Raw genomic sequence first — 17,384 nt, 5'->3', positions numbered from 1 at the left:
GTCAGACTGAAAAGCCAAGCTGCATATTTACGTGGTCTGTAGGAGTCTGAGGGAGGAGTATAAGCCATGGAGTAAGCACAGAGTTGTCCTTCCTTGTAGACCATCTGATTCTGGCACTTGCTGGTCTGTGGACTCCTGGAGCTTTAGGCTGCATCCCAAACATGAGACCCAGTAGTCACCGAAGTGCTTAATTCCTTTTTGATCCCTTTTTACATTTTAGCCTCCACCATGTGCTGTGGCAGTGACTTCCAGTGTTGTATTTGCACCCTGGGTGGGAAGGCGTCTCCTTTTGGTTTTCTGAGCCTGGTCTGCCTGCTCCCTCAGCTGCCATGGGATGGGCGAGAGTGAATGGCCATTCCCACAAGGTGCTATGGACACAGGGGCTTCTCATGTATACCTTCTGCCTCCTGCCAGCTAAATACCCAGCAGATCCTGGGACATCTCAGAGCCTTGGGGTGCTCCTTTCCAAGGAAGAGGCACCTTGTCCCCCATGGGCTCAGCTAGAGACGTTTGTGCTGGGGAATATTTCTCTCTGCTTTGCACCCTGTCCTCCAAAGCAGTAGGTTTGACTTCCTTTTCTCCTTGGCCTTGCTAAAGATCTGAGCTTTTACTCTTTACTTTCTCTGTAGCATTTGTAATTTTAAACACTTCTACCACATTTCCTTGCTGTCTTCATACCTAGTACACCTTGTCATTTCTTTTCAGTCAAGGCACCTTTCCCACTAACAGCTTCCATGTATGAAAGTTTATTACACCCTTGTTTTTTACTGCTCTCTGTGGGCTTTTCTCCAATACCCTTGTTGTCTTTCCCTTCTGTAGTTCTGCCACATCGTGTTAGAAACTGGGCAACAAGAACAGCACAAGGATTCACAAGAAGGTGTCACCATACATGTACACAGCAGTGCAGCAAGTAGTGTGGATTCTGTGAATCCCAGAACTGATACTTTCAGAGGACAAACTGCAATGAGTCCAGGATCTCTTTCGTAAATATTTTTTGTTTAGGAAAAGGAAACAGCTCCAGGACAACTCATTGTGGGCACTTTCTTTCCAATTGAGAAATGAAAAATGGTTCTATTGTTTTCACAAGAATGAAACTACGGCCACATTGGATCAGACCAGAATTGTATCTTGCCCAAATTCAAGTCTCTCTGAGAGCAGCTTGTCTTGAATGCTAATGGAAGGAACCAGGTTATACACTGTGATATTTTCTGTATATACTTTCTACATTATGCCAACCTGTGGCTTGGGAACTTCTTGTCCAGGAAGCTGCATCTCTATTTTTGGTCCTTAGGGGACCTTTCCTCTCCTCATTTTCTCATGGAATTTTGAATGCCTTTTATTTCAGCCATTTATTAACCTGCAAGAGTAACCTACTGTTATCCTGGAAGAGCCTAGGTCTGGAGCTCCTGGTTTCTGACCCTCTATGGAAAATCCTGGTTCATTCATATGATAGCCAAGATAGCTATTGGCATGATTTCACTGAAAAATATCCTTTCCTTATATGCTCTCCTTGTCCATTTGTCTGTCCATGTCAGAACCCCAAGAGTACTGCACCTTGTGAAAGCCCTCCAACCTGGCTTGAAGCTAGCTGCCTCAGAGCACCTGGAGACCATGGCAAGGTGCACAGCTCTTGTTGGGGTTATTCAGCCTTCTGCTGCCATGGCTGCACTGTTATCAGTACCCAGCAAGCCAGATGAAAGCTAGTTCAGCTGTCTGCTCAAGTTGCAGTCACACCTCCAGGCTGCAGTATAGACACCCCCTCTGTCTGAGAGTGTTACGCCACATGAGTTCTTCCAGTTATAATAAATTTACAGTGAAATATTAAACACTGGCGTATACAATTTTTTTGGCAAAAAGAAGCAAAAGTTGGAATCTGAATTTAAAACTGTAATGCAACAAGTGAGCATGCAGGATTTATGGGCTTAACAAACACACACAACTTTTGAGACATGTCTAGCAGACATCATGCTTTTAAAATGTCACAGTTCATGTAGCTGTCACTTCAAACACTAAGGAAACTGGCACTCCCAAAGTGCTAGTAAGCTCTGGCTGGACAGTAACAAGACTCAGAGGTCTAAAATTAAAAACTGTACAAGAAAACTTATAACTTCTTAGAGACCTTATTCTGAATATTTTATACAACACTCCAGTTCGCAAAGAAATGGTTGTCTGATTAGCTAAATAGAAATGAGATGTTTCTACCACACCTTTGGTATAGGAAACAGTGCTGTTTGTAATGGAGCAGCTTCCGTGGGGAACGTTATGAGCCCTGCTGATTGAAGAATGTCTTCTCCTGTGAGGTTTGCTGGCCTTTCTCTGGCAGATGTCTAATCAGTGATGTTGACGTGTTTTACACAGTGGCCCATCACATGGCCTATCTGAACGTCACTGATGAATAGGATGTATTCTAGTTCTGCAGCTATCAAAAGCCTCATTTCAGTTCACGAGTCAGATAATTTTTCTTTCTGTTACAGCATTTTAGTAATGTCAGCTTGGAAATCTCATTGCAGCCTGTTTCGGCAAACGAGGTACACTGACCTAATTGAGACCTCTAATATAAACAGACAAAACTCCCTGGGTTTTGAGACCTGTTGCCCTTCTCCTCCTAACAGCAGCAGACAGACACGCCTATGGAAGCAGCTTTCTCCTGCTGAAATGCACCAAATCACTTGATAAATGAACCTTCTTCTTCTGGTGCTCCAGAAAGTTAAAATAAATATCAGAACACAGAATACAAGAACGTGTATTATGAAATCCAAGCAGACTTCACCCTTCGAAGAAACACATTTATGTTAGGTCTTCAGGAACTTAAAAATACAAATTTTCTGGTGGACTGAGACAGGAGAACTCTGGAGTGAATTTATTCTCTGCTAACAGGATATTCTGATGATGCACGGCATTAAATAATCATAGATCAGATGTCTTAAATGTTATTTTCCATATACTTAGGTGTAGTTTTACAACCAGCCAGCTACCCTTCATCATCCCAGAGACCTGCTCCTTGTGCTGGATTTTTCTGACCTTCCCTTAGGATTAGTTTTCAGCCAGATCAACTCCCTCGTCCAATTGACCTCAGCCTCCGAAGTACCGCTGTGAACACAGGTACACGTGTCTGATGAAGGAAGGAACATCTCATGTACTTTCAGCTGCAGGCTCATTAACCTTTTTTAACCTCTGATGCTGTTCCTTGAGCTGTTGGACACTAATTAGTGTAATAAGTACCCAGTTGCGCTGAATTCCTTGTTTCCCTTGATGGCTTCTGTCGTGCTTCCAAGCCAAAGGTGTCTGTTGGATATGGTGGGGCTTTGCGTTTTGGCTTAAATAAAGCACAGAACAGAAACACTGTAAAGTCTCATCTGTATATCCGGAACCATACTCTAAGAACAGTTTTGTTTGTAGTTTCCATTTCTAAGAAGGGTTGGTTTTGTGAGGCAAGTGGAAATAAAACAGTAAGGAAAAGAAATACTCCTCCCTATGGGGATGAACAAGAAAAATAGGGAAGGCCATTAAAATCCTAGGACTAAAAAAAAAAAGACCAGAAAATAAACAATTCCTGCTTTGTCATCAGGGACATAGGAAAAAATTATATTGTCTCTAACTTTGGGTAAAATTCATTTTTCTGTCTCCCCTTAAAAAAAGACTGAAGACAGCAACAAGAATTACAATACCAGTGCACTTCTCAGCTTTACTGATCTCCATTCTTTCCTCTACCAAATTACCAGACTTCTCAAAAAAACAAACAAACAAACAAACAAAAAAAACAACAAAAAAAACAAAACAAAAAAAAAAAAAAAACAAAAAAAAAACCCACCACCTTTCAGTTCATGAAAAGTTCAAAGATTGCAAGCTTGTACACTGAAGGACTAGAACAGAATTTTTAATTAAATTCCAGGCTTGTTATCTAATTATTGTCACGACAGACAATTTTGCTTTGGAGATATTTTACTTTAGGAAGGATTACAGTGATAACACACACCACAAAACTAATTAGACCAAAAAGAAACTTCTTCAAGAAAGTCAGGAAAAGAGGAATCTTCTGTCTCTAGGTTATCAGATCCCTTTTGCTCAATGTTTGTGACAGGCACACGGTGGGATATAGTGAAGTATTGTACTACTTGAACAATACTAGAAAAATATTTATAAAAAAAATGCTTTCATGGATTTTTTTTTCTCATTTAGGTGGGCAAGGCTCCTTGCTCATGACTGTAGCTGTAGGGTTGAACACAACCCCAGTTGAACTCAAGGATTTTCTTTTCCTGAGGCACTTACCAGGAGAGCCCATCACAAGCTTTTTATCATCTTTCCAGTATTTAGGACCACTTTTCTCAGACCAAGTCCCACAGCTGGATTCTTGGGAACACAGCTGCTACAGACATGAATTCTCCACATAAGACCACGTGTCCCGCATGTCCCCTTCCCAGTGCATGTGTATCACAAGAGTCCTGCTTCTAGCTGTGCTGATTAGGTGTGTGGCTAGAGCTGACCGGCTAGTTGGGATGATTTCTTTAATTACTCCACTGGGAAGATTAAACTATTTCCCTAGCTGTATCCAGTGAGCTAGCCATGTATTTGACACCCTCTATTTACAAGGAGATGACAAGGCAAAACATTTGGTATTGGGTGTAATGGACGGATGGATTATGCAGAAATTTGGAGGTGGAGTAAGCAATATATTTAAGAGAGGTACAAATTTGTAGATCGAAACCATTGGCTTAAAAGTTTATGAAAGATCTGAGCCCTTTCATTCCTGTCCTGCCCTAGACACCAACACAACAGTGAAATGAAAAAACAGCTCATCAAGAGCACTTTGGGCTCCTGGAGAACCTTCCCACAGTGCAAAAGGGTTTCTAAACTGGCCTGAGGAAAAAGGGAAACCTGGGAGGAGCAGATGATCCCATAGTTGCTGTTGGCCACTGTGGTGTCAGGGGCAGTTTCTGGAAGATCTGAATTCTCTCCTGACAAGCCTGTGGGGATCTCTGGTGGCTTGGCTGCTGAGTAGGTCAGGTTAGGTGTCTGCACCAGCATCTCCCAGCACTGCCAGGAAGCCCCACTGTTGGTGGGGCAGCGTGGTGAGGGCAGGCTGTATAGGGACAGCCCCTCCTGGGACGCCACCCAGCTCACACGGTGTCTGGGCAGTCCTGGTGAGGGACATTCACACACATTTAGTATCTCACTAGCCTTGTATGACTTTCAGGACTAGCAAGTTATGAGTGAGAGGAAATATTTTTCAAAGTGTGAAAAAGCCATTTAAAGGTAGGCACAGCAGCTCTGGATTTTTACACTGCTTCTATCAAATGTTCCTCCTGATCCCAGGAGTCATCTTTGGTTTCTCTGGTTTGTCCATTACGCTCTTGGTGAGCCCTTTAGCAGCCCACAGGCTGTCTAGGAAGGCTCAGCCCTGCTTCACAGGGTGCAGAGGCTGCAGGCCCTGCCCGATGTGCTGCTGATATCAACACAGAAAGCTGCCTGGACTGTCTTGAGTTGTAAAGCTTGCTCATAATAAAGACAGATTTATGGATGGGGATGCTTGTGTGGTGTATTGGTAATAGCTTTCTCCTTGTAGAAATGTATATTCAAAAAGATAGAGAAATGTTGAGCTGTCAAAAAAGTGATTGAAGCAGCTACCTATTATCTTTCAGAGGAAAAAAAAGTGTTCATTTGTCACTGACCATCTTCTCTTGATGTGGTTATCCCCAATTAGGCTAAAAGTGCCAGAATTACAATATAGTGTCTGCCAATTTAGCTTTACAATGGCTTGATAATTATAGAGCAGGAAAATAGTATGTCTGGAAGGGTGTTAACTGAGGAGCAAGGGAGCGTGTAACTAAACTTGACAACGATATAGAAAGGCAAGAAAAAGACACTACTGGATAATAGCGTTATGGTGTGCAGGAGTTATTTACATGCAACCAGAGCTTGTCACAAATAATGAGAATTAGAGAAAAGCCCCTGGCCCTGCATGCTACACTCACCATGGATCCTCTTGGCCTCAAAAATGTAAGCATGGGAGTTTAATCTACTTTCTGTGTCACACAATGCAGAAAATCAAAAACTAAGACTTCTGGCTGGGCCTAAAGCATGGTCATGGCATCAGTCTCCAACTACCAGCTCTCCAGGCAAGTTCCTTTTCAGAGGTAAATCAGTTCAAGAGAAAAGTGGGAAGGGGAATATGGGATAGAAGTGGGGTTTTTTTTGTTTTTTTGTGTTTTTTTTTTAGAAACCATAGAGTTTGGGGGGGGTGGGAAGAACTCCCAGGAGTTGTAAAGACTCATGTTAAAATCCACAAAAGTTAACAACACTAGACGGTATTGTGGCATTCCCTTCATCATCAAAGAGTAATTACAGAAAGATTAGCCAAAACTTCTACTGACTTCTATGGATTTCACTAGAGACCTTCCTAACTTCAGCCTGGTCTACTTGTTCTCTGAAGTATTTAACTTTGCTCTGAACAAATGCAAGCTTTCTCTGCTTTGGCCTGTCTTGACCTGAAGTTATGGTTAGTGCAACTCTAATAATTATTGGAGAAGTAGATTAGCACAGATACAATACTATGCTAATACGACCCCATTGGTTTTAGCCTGCTCTAAGCATGTGCAGAGTGAGCTGGAGTTTGCCTGGCGAACACTGTGTAAATGTTCTTTCCCCTGAATTAAAAGGGAGGTTTGTACAGCATCCAGCAGAATGTCCTGCTCTGTGACAAGGTCTTTTATCTGTGCTGAAAAATAAACAAGGATTGTATCCATAGCTAATAAATATCTTCAAGATTTGGCCCATAGAAATGATAAATGGGATAGGTCTGTCAGATTATGAGGTGTACCTACGATTTCTCAATTTTTTTTCTAACTGTGGCTGTACATTAATGGAGACACTATGCCAAAAACTACCCGGTATCGTGATATTCACTACATTGCATAATACCCCATTTTGTGGGCAGGAAGAAAAATAAAAAGAAAAAAGTAAAACTAAACAAACAATATTCCTTCTCCTCCGAATCAAGAAACGTACATTTTTAGCTGTCATGGTGACAAAGAAAGCTCAAAAACTGGAAGCGAGCTCACTATTCAGGACTGAAGAGCAGGAGAGCTGGCAGCAGTTGCCCTGTGCTTTTAAGTAAATCGATCTTACAGGTAATTTTTAAGTCATTGTTCTGATTTAGAGGGGCTGCACTGCTGCTGTTGCACAGAGAGGATGAATCCCATTGCCTGTTGCCCTCTTTCTGGAATCACATTGCCTCCCTGTGGTTTTCCATCAAACACTTTGACGTGAGAAAAGTGATGTTTCACATTTTGTTTCTTTCTTTTAATGCAACATAACAACCGTGAGAAAGGGAGGAAGGCAGCTTGAGTCTGCAGCCAGCAGATGCCCCCTGGGTGGCCAGTGGCCAGTGCCATGCAGTCTGGGTGGGTTCTCACCTGCAGAGGGGTCAGTACCATCCTGTGTTGCATAGTGGAATGGTAAACACTGTGTGAGAAATGATCTCCTGCTCTCCTAAAGAACCATTTTCCTGTTGAGTAAGTTTCATACTTGGAGTGTTCAGGAAAATTGCAGTTATCCAATTCGCCCCATTAAGAACCATTCTCCATCCAAGCCATCAATGCTCAGTATGTAACTGAGGCTGCTGCTTGCATTGCTGGTGAAGCACTCACTGTAAATGTATGCGGTAATGTTGCAGCAGAACGGCTGTCCGTATCACTAAAGTTCAGCCTAGCCAGTATCTTCTTCATCTCCCCCATGTCATACAGTTACTGCCCTCAGGTATGCTGCCAAGGCTGTAGGTATGGTTGCTTCAGGCTTCAGCAGGGTTAGCTGGAGTGCATGAGAGCAAAGTTGGAACATTAATTTTCATCCAGTGTGTGTACAAATACACACAGCCTACCCCAGCTGTGCAATGTTGGGCATCTTCCAATCTTCCCTTCTGGTCACGTTTCACATCTCTACCTAGGGAGATGTAAATATTTCCGAATCTGACTCTGGGTGACTAAGGTGCCTCCATGCCATCTATTTGTTCTGAAACAGGATATATTCCTCCCAGCTTCTCCATGCTGAAGTAACACAGCCTGGTCCCATGCCACCCCACAAAGACACCTCGCCAGTACTTCACAAGGTTAATGGGTCCTTCTCATCTGCTCTTTCTCCCATTCTCTCTGTCTTTGCTGTTGTTTCTTTGTCCCACGCCTGCCTGACCAAGGGCTGAGGGATGCCTGTCTGCCTCCTGGTGCTGGTGGGGCACCTCTTGCCACATGATTGTTCGTAGGAGAACTTGAACACCATATGGCAATGCATTTTTTTCCTAGCAGTTTCATGTCATTGTAAACCATGTAAGAAAAGCAGCACATCCAGGGCTGAAAAAAGTGTTTTGAGGTAGCTGCAGGCCTAGATAAGCCCAGGTTTCAGAGGTTTCAGGGTTTCACTTTTGTTGCGTCCTGGTGATTCAGCCAGCAATAAGACTTTTTCAAGTCCTGTGCTTCAAGACACACTTGCCCTCCTTCATATCCTTCAGAAAATGGCTATATTATACATTAAAATGGCATCTCATTAAATGGGTCTCAGCTGTAAAATCTTCCTGGCTTGGCATCTTGCTCCTAAGACTGACCTCTTCCTTCCCTCCTCACTTGAACTGCCATGATTTGGGAGAGTAGGTCACCTGGGCACATTTAAAAATCCCCTTAGGAGCCTGTCTACTTCTCCAGAAATGTAAATACTTATGAAACTCTGGCCTGTTGGCACCTTAGCAAGTTTCATCTCTCCATATTTGATCTGTTTCCAGGAGCATCCAGAGCTGGCAAGCAGAGAAGTAGGTGGTATCCCTGCAGATTCTCTAATCAGATAAACTAGTTACCAAACCTTATGAATAATTAAGAGAAAATTAACAACATAATAGTATGGCTTCTTTACAGCTTCTTAATGGTTTCCTTTCATTTCTATTCACTTGGAAAGAACCCTACTAAATGGCAAAAATGAATACATATAGAGTCATCGGGCCAAATGCTTTCCTGATGATTGGCCAATGGGGTTGCTCTTGGGACGAATTCAGCTCAGTGGGTTTAGGTATGTCTCTGTTTTCCATGTGAAAGGACTCACAGCTGATAGGAAGCATACCTTGGCACATTCCCACAGTCCATGAAAAGAACCCGTGTTTCATGTCTTTTAAATCTGAAGATGTGCTGTGTTTCATATTTCACATCACATAACCCTTGGAAAACTATTTCAGCCTACTTAAATCCTTCATGATGCAATCGGCACAAGGAAGTGAAAATAGGTGGCCTTTTAGGGATTTTTGCATCTTCAGGGATGCCCCAGTGGAGTAGAGCTGGGGCAGAGGGATAAATGCCCCCTTCCTGCTCTTGCACGAAGAGGTGTAACATGGAGAGATGTGAAAGAGGATTTGGGACCAAAGCATCTGACCCTCTCCTTTGTCCATTACCTCCCTGGGGAAGGAAGCGTAGGAGCCATGGATGTGGTTTTCCTTTGGGTTAAGCACACCAGAGAAAAATGGTCTGCAGGCACCTTTCTGTTTCCTCCCTATCACACCCCTCTCTGTTGTGGTGAGCCCAGCGTGTCAGATCCCCAGGATCTGTCCCCAAATATTTAGCTCATTTTGTACATATTGCCTTCAAGTAATCATACACCACTGAGTCATACATCATGGGATTAACAATCCTACACATGGTATAAACAGAACCTAAATAAAATCCCAGAAAAAGGATATTGCCTTTTAAATAAGTCCTGACAGCTGTGGAAAATATTATGCCCCAATACAACCCTCCCATACGACATACATTAATACGAAGAGAACCCCAAACTGTTCCTCTGGATATTTTGTAAGGTTTTATTTTATTATGGATTGGACATATTGAAGTAAGACTATAATCTTATTGTGCTCTGACCTGTGTTTTTACTGCGCTGTATAAACAGCAGTTACTATGTTAGATGGAGAAATGTTTACAGAAAGAAGAAATAAAAACAAACGGATTTATTGTGTTGCAGAAATCTGAAACAGGGCCGAAAGGCTGCCCATGTGTTTTGTGCTCATAAGACCTTTTCCTGATGGAAACAGACAGCTTAGACATGACAGAAGCACAGAGGTCCTGCACTATCAAAAATAAAATGTAATATCCGCACTGCAGTGACTCTCTCCAGCCAGCCTTGCCTACAATCAAAGCCCTTGATACGTCTTTGCTGTTGTCTGTTCACATATAGCAGGGTTGGGATCTAATTTTTTTAATAGATTTTGAAATTGTTTTTAAGTGCTAGTGAAAAGTGCCAGATTGACAGCTCTGGAGTCTGGAGTCTCTTTTTAACCGCAGAAAGAGTACAGCACGGGAAATGGCAAAACAAACTTCCTTCCCCAGCCCTGCTCCCAAACCCCATCAGTGCAGGGGAGGAGGGAAGCACGGCGCATTGTCCTTCCCCACTGGAAACACCCCGAGCTGCAGCCACTGCCCCCTTCAGCGTCGGCGCAAGAAGTCGCCCGGGGCACCCATAAAGCCGGTCCAGGTGAGCAAAGCACCGGGGAGAACCTCTCTCTCCTCCTCTCTCCAAAAAGCCAACTTCTTCTTAGGGTGAAGATTGTTAGAGAAAACTGGACTTTTTCACATTTCCTGATTTGGCTTCTTTTTTCTGTTGACATTTTTATTGACAAGTGTTATCAAGATCAATGCCAATATGATTCGCTTCTATTTTCCATTTTTCCAAATGCTGTGTTTTTGGCAGACAAGAATGCTAATAAACATGTCAGTTATATCCTTGATAAGAACAGTGATTAGAAACATCATATACAAAACTTTTAGTGATAAAACACAGAAATGAAAAACTGGCCTATTTTCAACTCCACAAAGTGGAAACAATTTTGAAATTTTTTAGGATTTTTCTGTTTCGCATTTCAACCAGCCTTGTGATCCTCCAAGTCAAATCTCCAAAGGCTGCTCAAAAAGGAAGAAAGAGCCTCTTAAAATGAAATCCTGGCCCCACTAAAGTCATCTGCAAAGCTCCAGTTGAATTCAACCCATCTAGAATTTCACCCCTTATTTGTATACTGAACAAATCTGATCTGGAGTCGGTAACACATAATAAACATGGGACCCTAGGATGCCATTTTTAGTCACTTTTCAGGGGAGAACTGTGCTTTAATTTATTTTGTCAACTGTTTCCACTTAGGTTTTGCCTATTAATGCTGCTGTTACCCACTGCACAGTGAGGTTATACCTCCTGTAAGTTCTTCTTCTCCCTTAATAGTTGTGGTACTTTTGCAAATATTGCTCTGCTTAATATGTGATTTCAGAATAATGAATGCTTGTCAAACTGATTTTTTTTGCTGTCTTAAAATGGGTGGATGTGTTAAGCAATTTGTGCTAAGAAACAGGCATGATATGACTTAAAAATGACAGTGGGACCACTGAACGGGCCGAATTATCTAGAGCATCTTTCCAATAATCAGATGTCAGCTATTTGGCTGTTAAAAGGATGTTTCAGAATTCATGATACTTCAAATGAGTTCTGTCCCTTTCAAACCCCCATAGTGCAATGTCTGTGTATACATGAAAAATGATTTTCTGAGATTAACTGTATATCAGATAAAACCCTGAAAAAATTCTGACAGCCACCAAGCAGAATAAGGAGGGTGACACACATCCTTTCACCTTCACAGAAGAGGAAATCATAGTCCAAGTGGTATTCTTAGTAACAGTAACAATAATCAGTAACATTAAATAAACAGGGATGTAAGGGGATTATCCTGAAATAAGAATTAGTCAAAAAGAAAAACACAAACACACACACACAAAACAACAACAGAAAAAACAAACAAACAAAAAAGCACAGAAAACACCTGGAGAAGAATGTTTCCTGATTTTTTTCTCTATTTTTTTTTTCCCTCTTTTAGCAGTGGACAGTATACATATCTTCCCATTATGAAGAGCTCCTTGGGAAGCTAAAGATGGATGTTCTGAAAAATGACAAATAATGCTTTTTGTGTGGGAAATTATGCTAAGCAATAAATACAACAAACAGCTCTAACAAAATTAGCTTTTCTAAAGCTCAAACCATTCATTTTAAGGTCTAATCCCTTGGATGGTTCCAGGGCTGGGACAAGTACTGGCTCATCCTGGCATGCTCCAGCTCCATCAATCCTTCCAGCAGTATGCAGCTCCAACATCTTCCCCTATAGGGCTGTGAGCTGTCAGGCTTTCAGGTAATGGCAGTTTTACATAAGGAAACGTTGTCACTAACTCACATTAAAAGTTGGCAAGATTAGATGTCAAGAAATGATCACACTGATATAGAATCCCAGATTTTGGAGGAAAGAAAGAAAGGATTTTTTTCTCATATATAAGGAGATGTAGAGGTGGATGTAGATATAGGTGTAGGTGTAGATGTATAAAAATGGCTATTTGAAGTTGTTTACAAATTGGGAAATCAGTAAGAAGATGCCTAACTCAATGAATGCAGGTGATGGTAGGTAAATAAATATTAATTGCACAGCTTTGTTAATTTTTTGCCTTCTGTGCTCAAGGAAAAATGGTCTGGGAAGAAACTCCAGAAGTTAACTATTCTGTCTCAACAGAGGAGGGATCAGCTTTATTGTGTGGAGTCTAATCTACATCTTCTGAGCTTGGTGAGGTGTTTGACATGATCAGAAGTGAGAGATCTGTACCGATTGCCATCTGCGTTGCTTTCAGACAGTAGAACTTGTGTTATTATGATATAGGCTGGAGCTGCCTCAACACAGAGTGGAGAGTGCTTTACATCACTTCTTATCACTCCATTGGAATACCATAGCTAGAAATGAAGTGTGGGCTGATAAGAGCTTCAAAACTTTTTTAGAGTAAAAAACTGAAAGAAATGTAACCTATTTATTTTGTCACACAGAAACTGGGACCATGGTTCCAGGTGACATAGGAGCCACTCCAACAGCTCACTGCTGCACAAAGGGATGCCCCAGCTTCATGCTATGGTCTCCAAGGGCCACCTACATATTCAATATCCCTCATGGGGAGGAGATTTTGGATATCAGATAGCTCTCAATTTTGTCAGTGCAAAGGGTATAAAAATCAGCAGCTGGAAAGGTAAGCTTTCCAAGGCAGTGATGTTTCCCTCACCAATAAATAAATAAATAAAATAAAATAAAAAATCAGTCGTCTCTGATTGCTGGAACAATTTCTCCAAAGCTGTAATGGATTGCCCAAACTGGAGATCTCTGTTAACTTCCAGGGCAGCCAAGAATCACTTCATGGCCTTTGTTATTTTACGGCTGTTGTTATGTCAAAAGTCAGACTAGATGATCATAACAGCTCCTTTCAGCTGTCAGGTCTTTGGAGCTATTATACAATTTTAGAAAAATCCTACCCTGGCTCCAATGAGTTACATATGGTATGAGTGAAATTCAGAGGAGAATGCTGCCTGTAGAGGTACATGTACTCTCAGTATGTTGTTGTACAGATAGGTATAGTGCACAAAGAGAAAGATAGATGAGCATTTGTGTGAGCATGAGAATGAAACAAAATGATGCACTACAGAGAGCATGACAGCTCGATAAAATGAATCTCTATTTAAAACCAGTCATCTAATGGAAAAAGAGAGAACAGATGGTGAAATAACTCTCTAAACAAGCTGCTGCTTTAGACTCTGGCCTTCCACAAACAAGTTGCAAGTATTTCTGATCCATGGTCCAGTGATTAAAGAGACCAAATTCAAAGGAAAAAGTGCGGGAAATCAAAGAGGGAGGGGGATGGAGGGGGAAGAATGCATAAAACCCCAACAGTTTAGGTTTCATAGTGGAATATCAAAGCAATATTGAAATATAGGAATATCAAATACCAATACTTTATTTTTATGTTTTGCATTTACTGAATCACTTTCAATTGTATGAAGCCCTCTGCCCTTAAGCCCTATGATATAAATTTTATTGGATTTAAAGGAAACAGATTGGGAATCTGGGACAGAAATATATATATATTTTACCAGTACAGATTTTATGGTTTTGCCGAAGGAAGCTTCAAAAACGTTTGAAGTGTTGCTTGCTTAGTACTCCTAACATATTCAGAACTCAGGAATGAGAAGAAAGAGAGATGTGAGGGAAAGCAGAGAGAGCTGTGCAAAACCAAGTAACGTTTTCCCCCTGGAAGCAATAAAGTGATCAGAGGCTTCAAGTGTGCCTGGGGATGTGTGAGAGGGAGATGGAGATGGTGAAGAGAAGGGGCTATGGATAGCTGCCAAGAGACCTAGCAATGGCTAGATCCCACTTTGGCTGGGGGGGCTTGGTGCTCCCCAGATGTGCATCTTTCCTGTTTTCAGGAAAAATAAGAGTTACATTTAAGTCTGCTACCATTTTTAATAGGGATAACCAGTGATCTGGTCATCCATTAGCAGTCTTCTTCACCATGGTGGTGACAGCCATAGGTTTGTGTTTTCCAGATACCAGTTGTCTGCTTGGCCACTTCTGTTTGTGCATCCTACTAAGCCCAGGGTTGTAGGCTGTACTGCTGCAAGTCTGAGGCTCCAGCTTCCTCAGGATCAAAAATGCAGAACTCCGTTCCTTGTGGAAAGCTACTTTGCTGAAAGGATGAGCAGCTGGTTGCTAATAGCTCCTCATCCTGCCTACCTTGGCTATGGGTCTCTTGGGCTGGCTGCAAAGCAGCTAATGGTGATGACCCACATGCCTGAGTCTTTCTGTAGCAGCTGTAGTAAGTTAGGGTGTTAACAAGGAGGATGAAATAGTCCTCCTTTGACTCTTTTAACTTCTTGGTTAGAAGGAAATGGAGAGAAAATTTCTTCCTGAAAAGGAAATGGTGGTTGTGGAAGGATGTACAAGAGGTAGGGGAAGCTTTAATGCCTCCTGAAGGGTTGGGCTATGCTGGGGCCTCCTGGTCATGGGGAAGCTGAGGAAGCCACAAGGCCTTGAACTTCCATAAGTGAGGCAAATGTTGACAAAAGTATGAAGTCTGTGGTGATGGTGGTGTCACCTGTTGATTCTGGACACTGAGAAATTCAGTTGTTTCCATCACTGATGATTGAAGGGGCCAAAAAAAAAAAGGACTGGCCTACCACAGGACAGGAGAAAGCCCTGTTGCTGAGGGAGGGGAATGTGTTTATGGAGGTAGCTGAACCTGAATGAAGAAGGGTGTTGATCTGCCTTTCTTGAAATGTATGGGGCTGGGTATTTATTTCTGGTTGTCAATGACTGGTCTCCTTTAACCCTGAGTAGCTCTTTGTTTTCTAAGTAGTTCCAGAGCTTCTTCAGACACAGAGGAGGAAACTGGGAGGCAGAATAGCTGGTGGAAAATGAAGAGTATGGAGTCTTATCTGTGGCCTTCATTTACTTCAGAACTATTCCAGAAGTTCTGCTGGAAGAGGTAGGACCAGGCAGTTAAATCCTCTGCCAAAGATGGGAGGTCATACAGCTCTGAAATGTAAGGTTGCTATCTGAAGTGGCTAAAATTCACCAAAAAGCACTGATTTGTATAAACAATTGTACTGTAGAGCCATCTTGTTTACTTGGGCATTGGTCACTGAAAGTGTTTAATAATGACTGTTTATGTTGCCACCATTTTAAGTCACTCTGTCCTCAGAGCTCACATTCACTCTTATGCTAATGCGTCACCACTTACTTGTCACTAAATTACATTTTAAATGTATAAACTCTTTAATAAGTGATGGGCCCAGCAAATATTTTCTAGCAAAATATTTTTTTAAGCTAAGTCCTGAGTTCACTTCAGCTGTGTTTGTCTTCTGTGAATGCTGAAGAGAGCAACTTTGCTAACAGTGATGTTTTCAGGAAAAATGACTGCCAAGCACATACTAGAGACTATGCATGGAACATAAATTATAACGATGTAAGAGTGTGCAGTAACACTTATCTTGTGTTAATCCAAGCAGAGGATAATCTGTAATGTGTTCAATAAATTTAATACTGGATATTTGTAGTTGCTCATTGGAAGCACTTCTGTGATGGAAAAAAAAAATCAACAAAAAAAAAAACACAACATTTTTCCTAGAGAAAAGACATTTATTGTGCTTTTAATTTTTCTTCTCCTGAAGAAGCCTATATTAACCAAAAAATGCTTCTCTTTCCTGGCCTTTTGTTGCTATTTCAACAACCAAACTTTTTGTGTAAAGTGCTTAAAAATCTGAATGAATTCTCATGAGATTCTGAGTAGAATCTGAAAAACTGTTCATCAAGAATTACGATAATTCATCTGATTAACCGTATTAAGTGAAAAAAATTCATCTGCCAATTATCTAATTTGAGAACTAAAAATATTTTGTGGAATGATCTGGAACAAAAATAAAAGGGTAACTTCTACTCAGTTATTAGTGGGATTTGTCAAAACCACACTCAGTGTTCTGAAGTCTGTTCTCTTCTGAAGTCTACAACTTCTTCGCGAGGGGGAGTGGAGAGGCAGGTGACCTATTCTCCATTATCACCAGTGATAGGACCCAAGGGAAAGGTGTTAAGCTGGGGCAAGGGAAGTTTAGGCTGGACATCAGGAAGAGGTTCTTCCCCGAGAGGGTGGTTGCACACTGGAACAGGCTCCCCAGTGAAGTAGTCACTGCACCAGCCCTGTCCGAATTTAAGAAGCGATTGGACTGTGCACTTAGTCACATGGTCTAAACTTTTGGACAGACCTGTGCGGTGCCAGGAGTTGGACTTGATGATCCTTATGGGTGCCTTCCAACTCGGGATATTCTATGATTCTATGTTCCCCACAAGTTTGCATATTAATGTGAATTAATTAAAAAAAAAAAAAGAAAAAAGTTTTTCAATGATAAAATATTCTTATTGATTTTGATCTCAAGGAAAACTTTAATTGAATTCACTGGACTATAGTATCTAGGCTCTGAAAAGAAGGTTATTGCTATCCAGTGTGGAAAATCTCATCCTGTGGGAGAGGAGGGATAACCATAATACCAGTAATGCTTGACAAAAAACCGTCTATGTGGCTGCTGAAGGAAGACAACTGTAGCATTAAAAAAAATCTTTACTATTAAATTACAATGTGTACTAGGACTTACACTCTGAAACAGACTTTCTTGTGCATAATCCTGGTTAATAAAATGGTTGGAAGGTTTGAATATTTTTTAGCTGATGGTTCTGACAAGTTAAGACTAAATATACATTGCTGCAACCACTGTTGTATATACGTTTCATGCACAAATGGAGAAAATAACATGTTGACTGTAATTTCATAAGACCAGAGGGATCAGTCTCAGATTCGTATCTTAAGATAAAACAGTGCAATTACCATTGCAGTCCATCTTTGGAATGTCTTCAGTCTAAGAAAAGTCAACCATAATTGTGGATTTCAATGGAATATAGATGTAGCAAAAATGTTTCAGACCACTGTGATTACATCATCTGCATCTTGAAGATCCTGTGCTGTTCACTC

General features: G+C 41.4%; 1 protein-coding gene across 1 annotated transcript in view; it reads left to right on the top strand.

The window, feature by feature from the left end:
* LOC308196203 (uncharacterized protein) overlaps positions 1 to 17,384 on the top strand; it is an 83,044-nt gene that overhangs the window by 14,374 nt on the left and 51,286 nt on the right. The window contains exons 2-3 of the mRNA XM_080594909.1: positions 12,056 to 12,190; positions 15,222 to 15,350. Coding sequence (XP_080451035.1) covers positions 12,056 to 12,190; positions 15,222 to 15,350 — 264 coding nt within the window. The remainder of the gene's footprint in view (positions 1 to 12,055; positions 12,191 to 15,221; positions 15,351 to 17,384) is intronic.

This window comes from Anser brachyrhynchus, assembly GCF_964034855.1.
Source record: "Anser brachyrhynchus genome assembly, chromosome: 5".
Taxonomy (NCBI): Eukaryota; Metazoa; Chordata; class Aves; order Anseriformes; family Anatidae; genus Anser; species Anser brachyrhynchus.
This window is presented reverse-complemented; position numbering and strand designations above follow the sequence as displayed.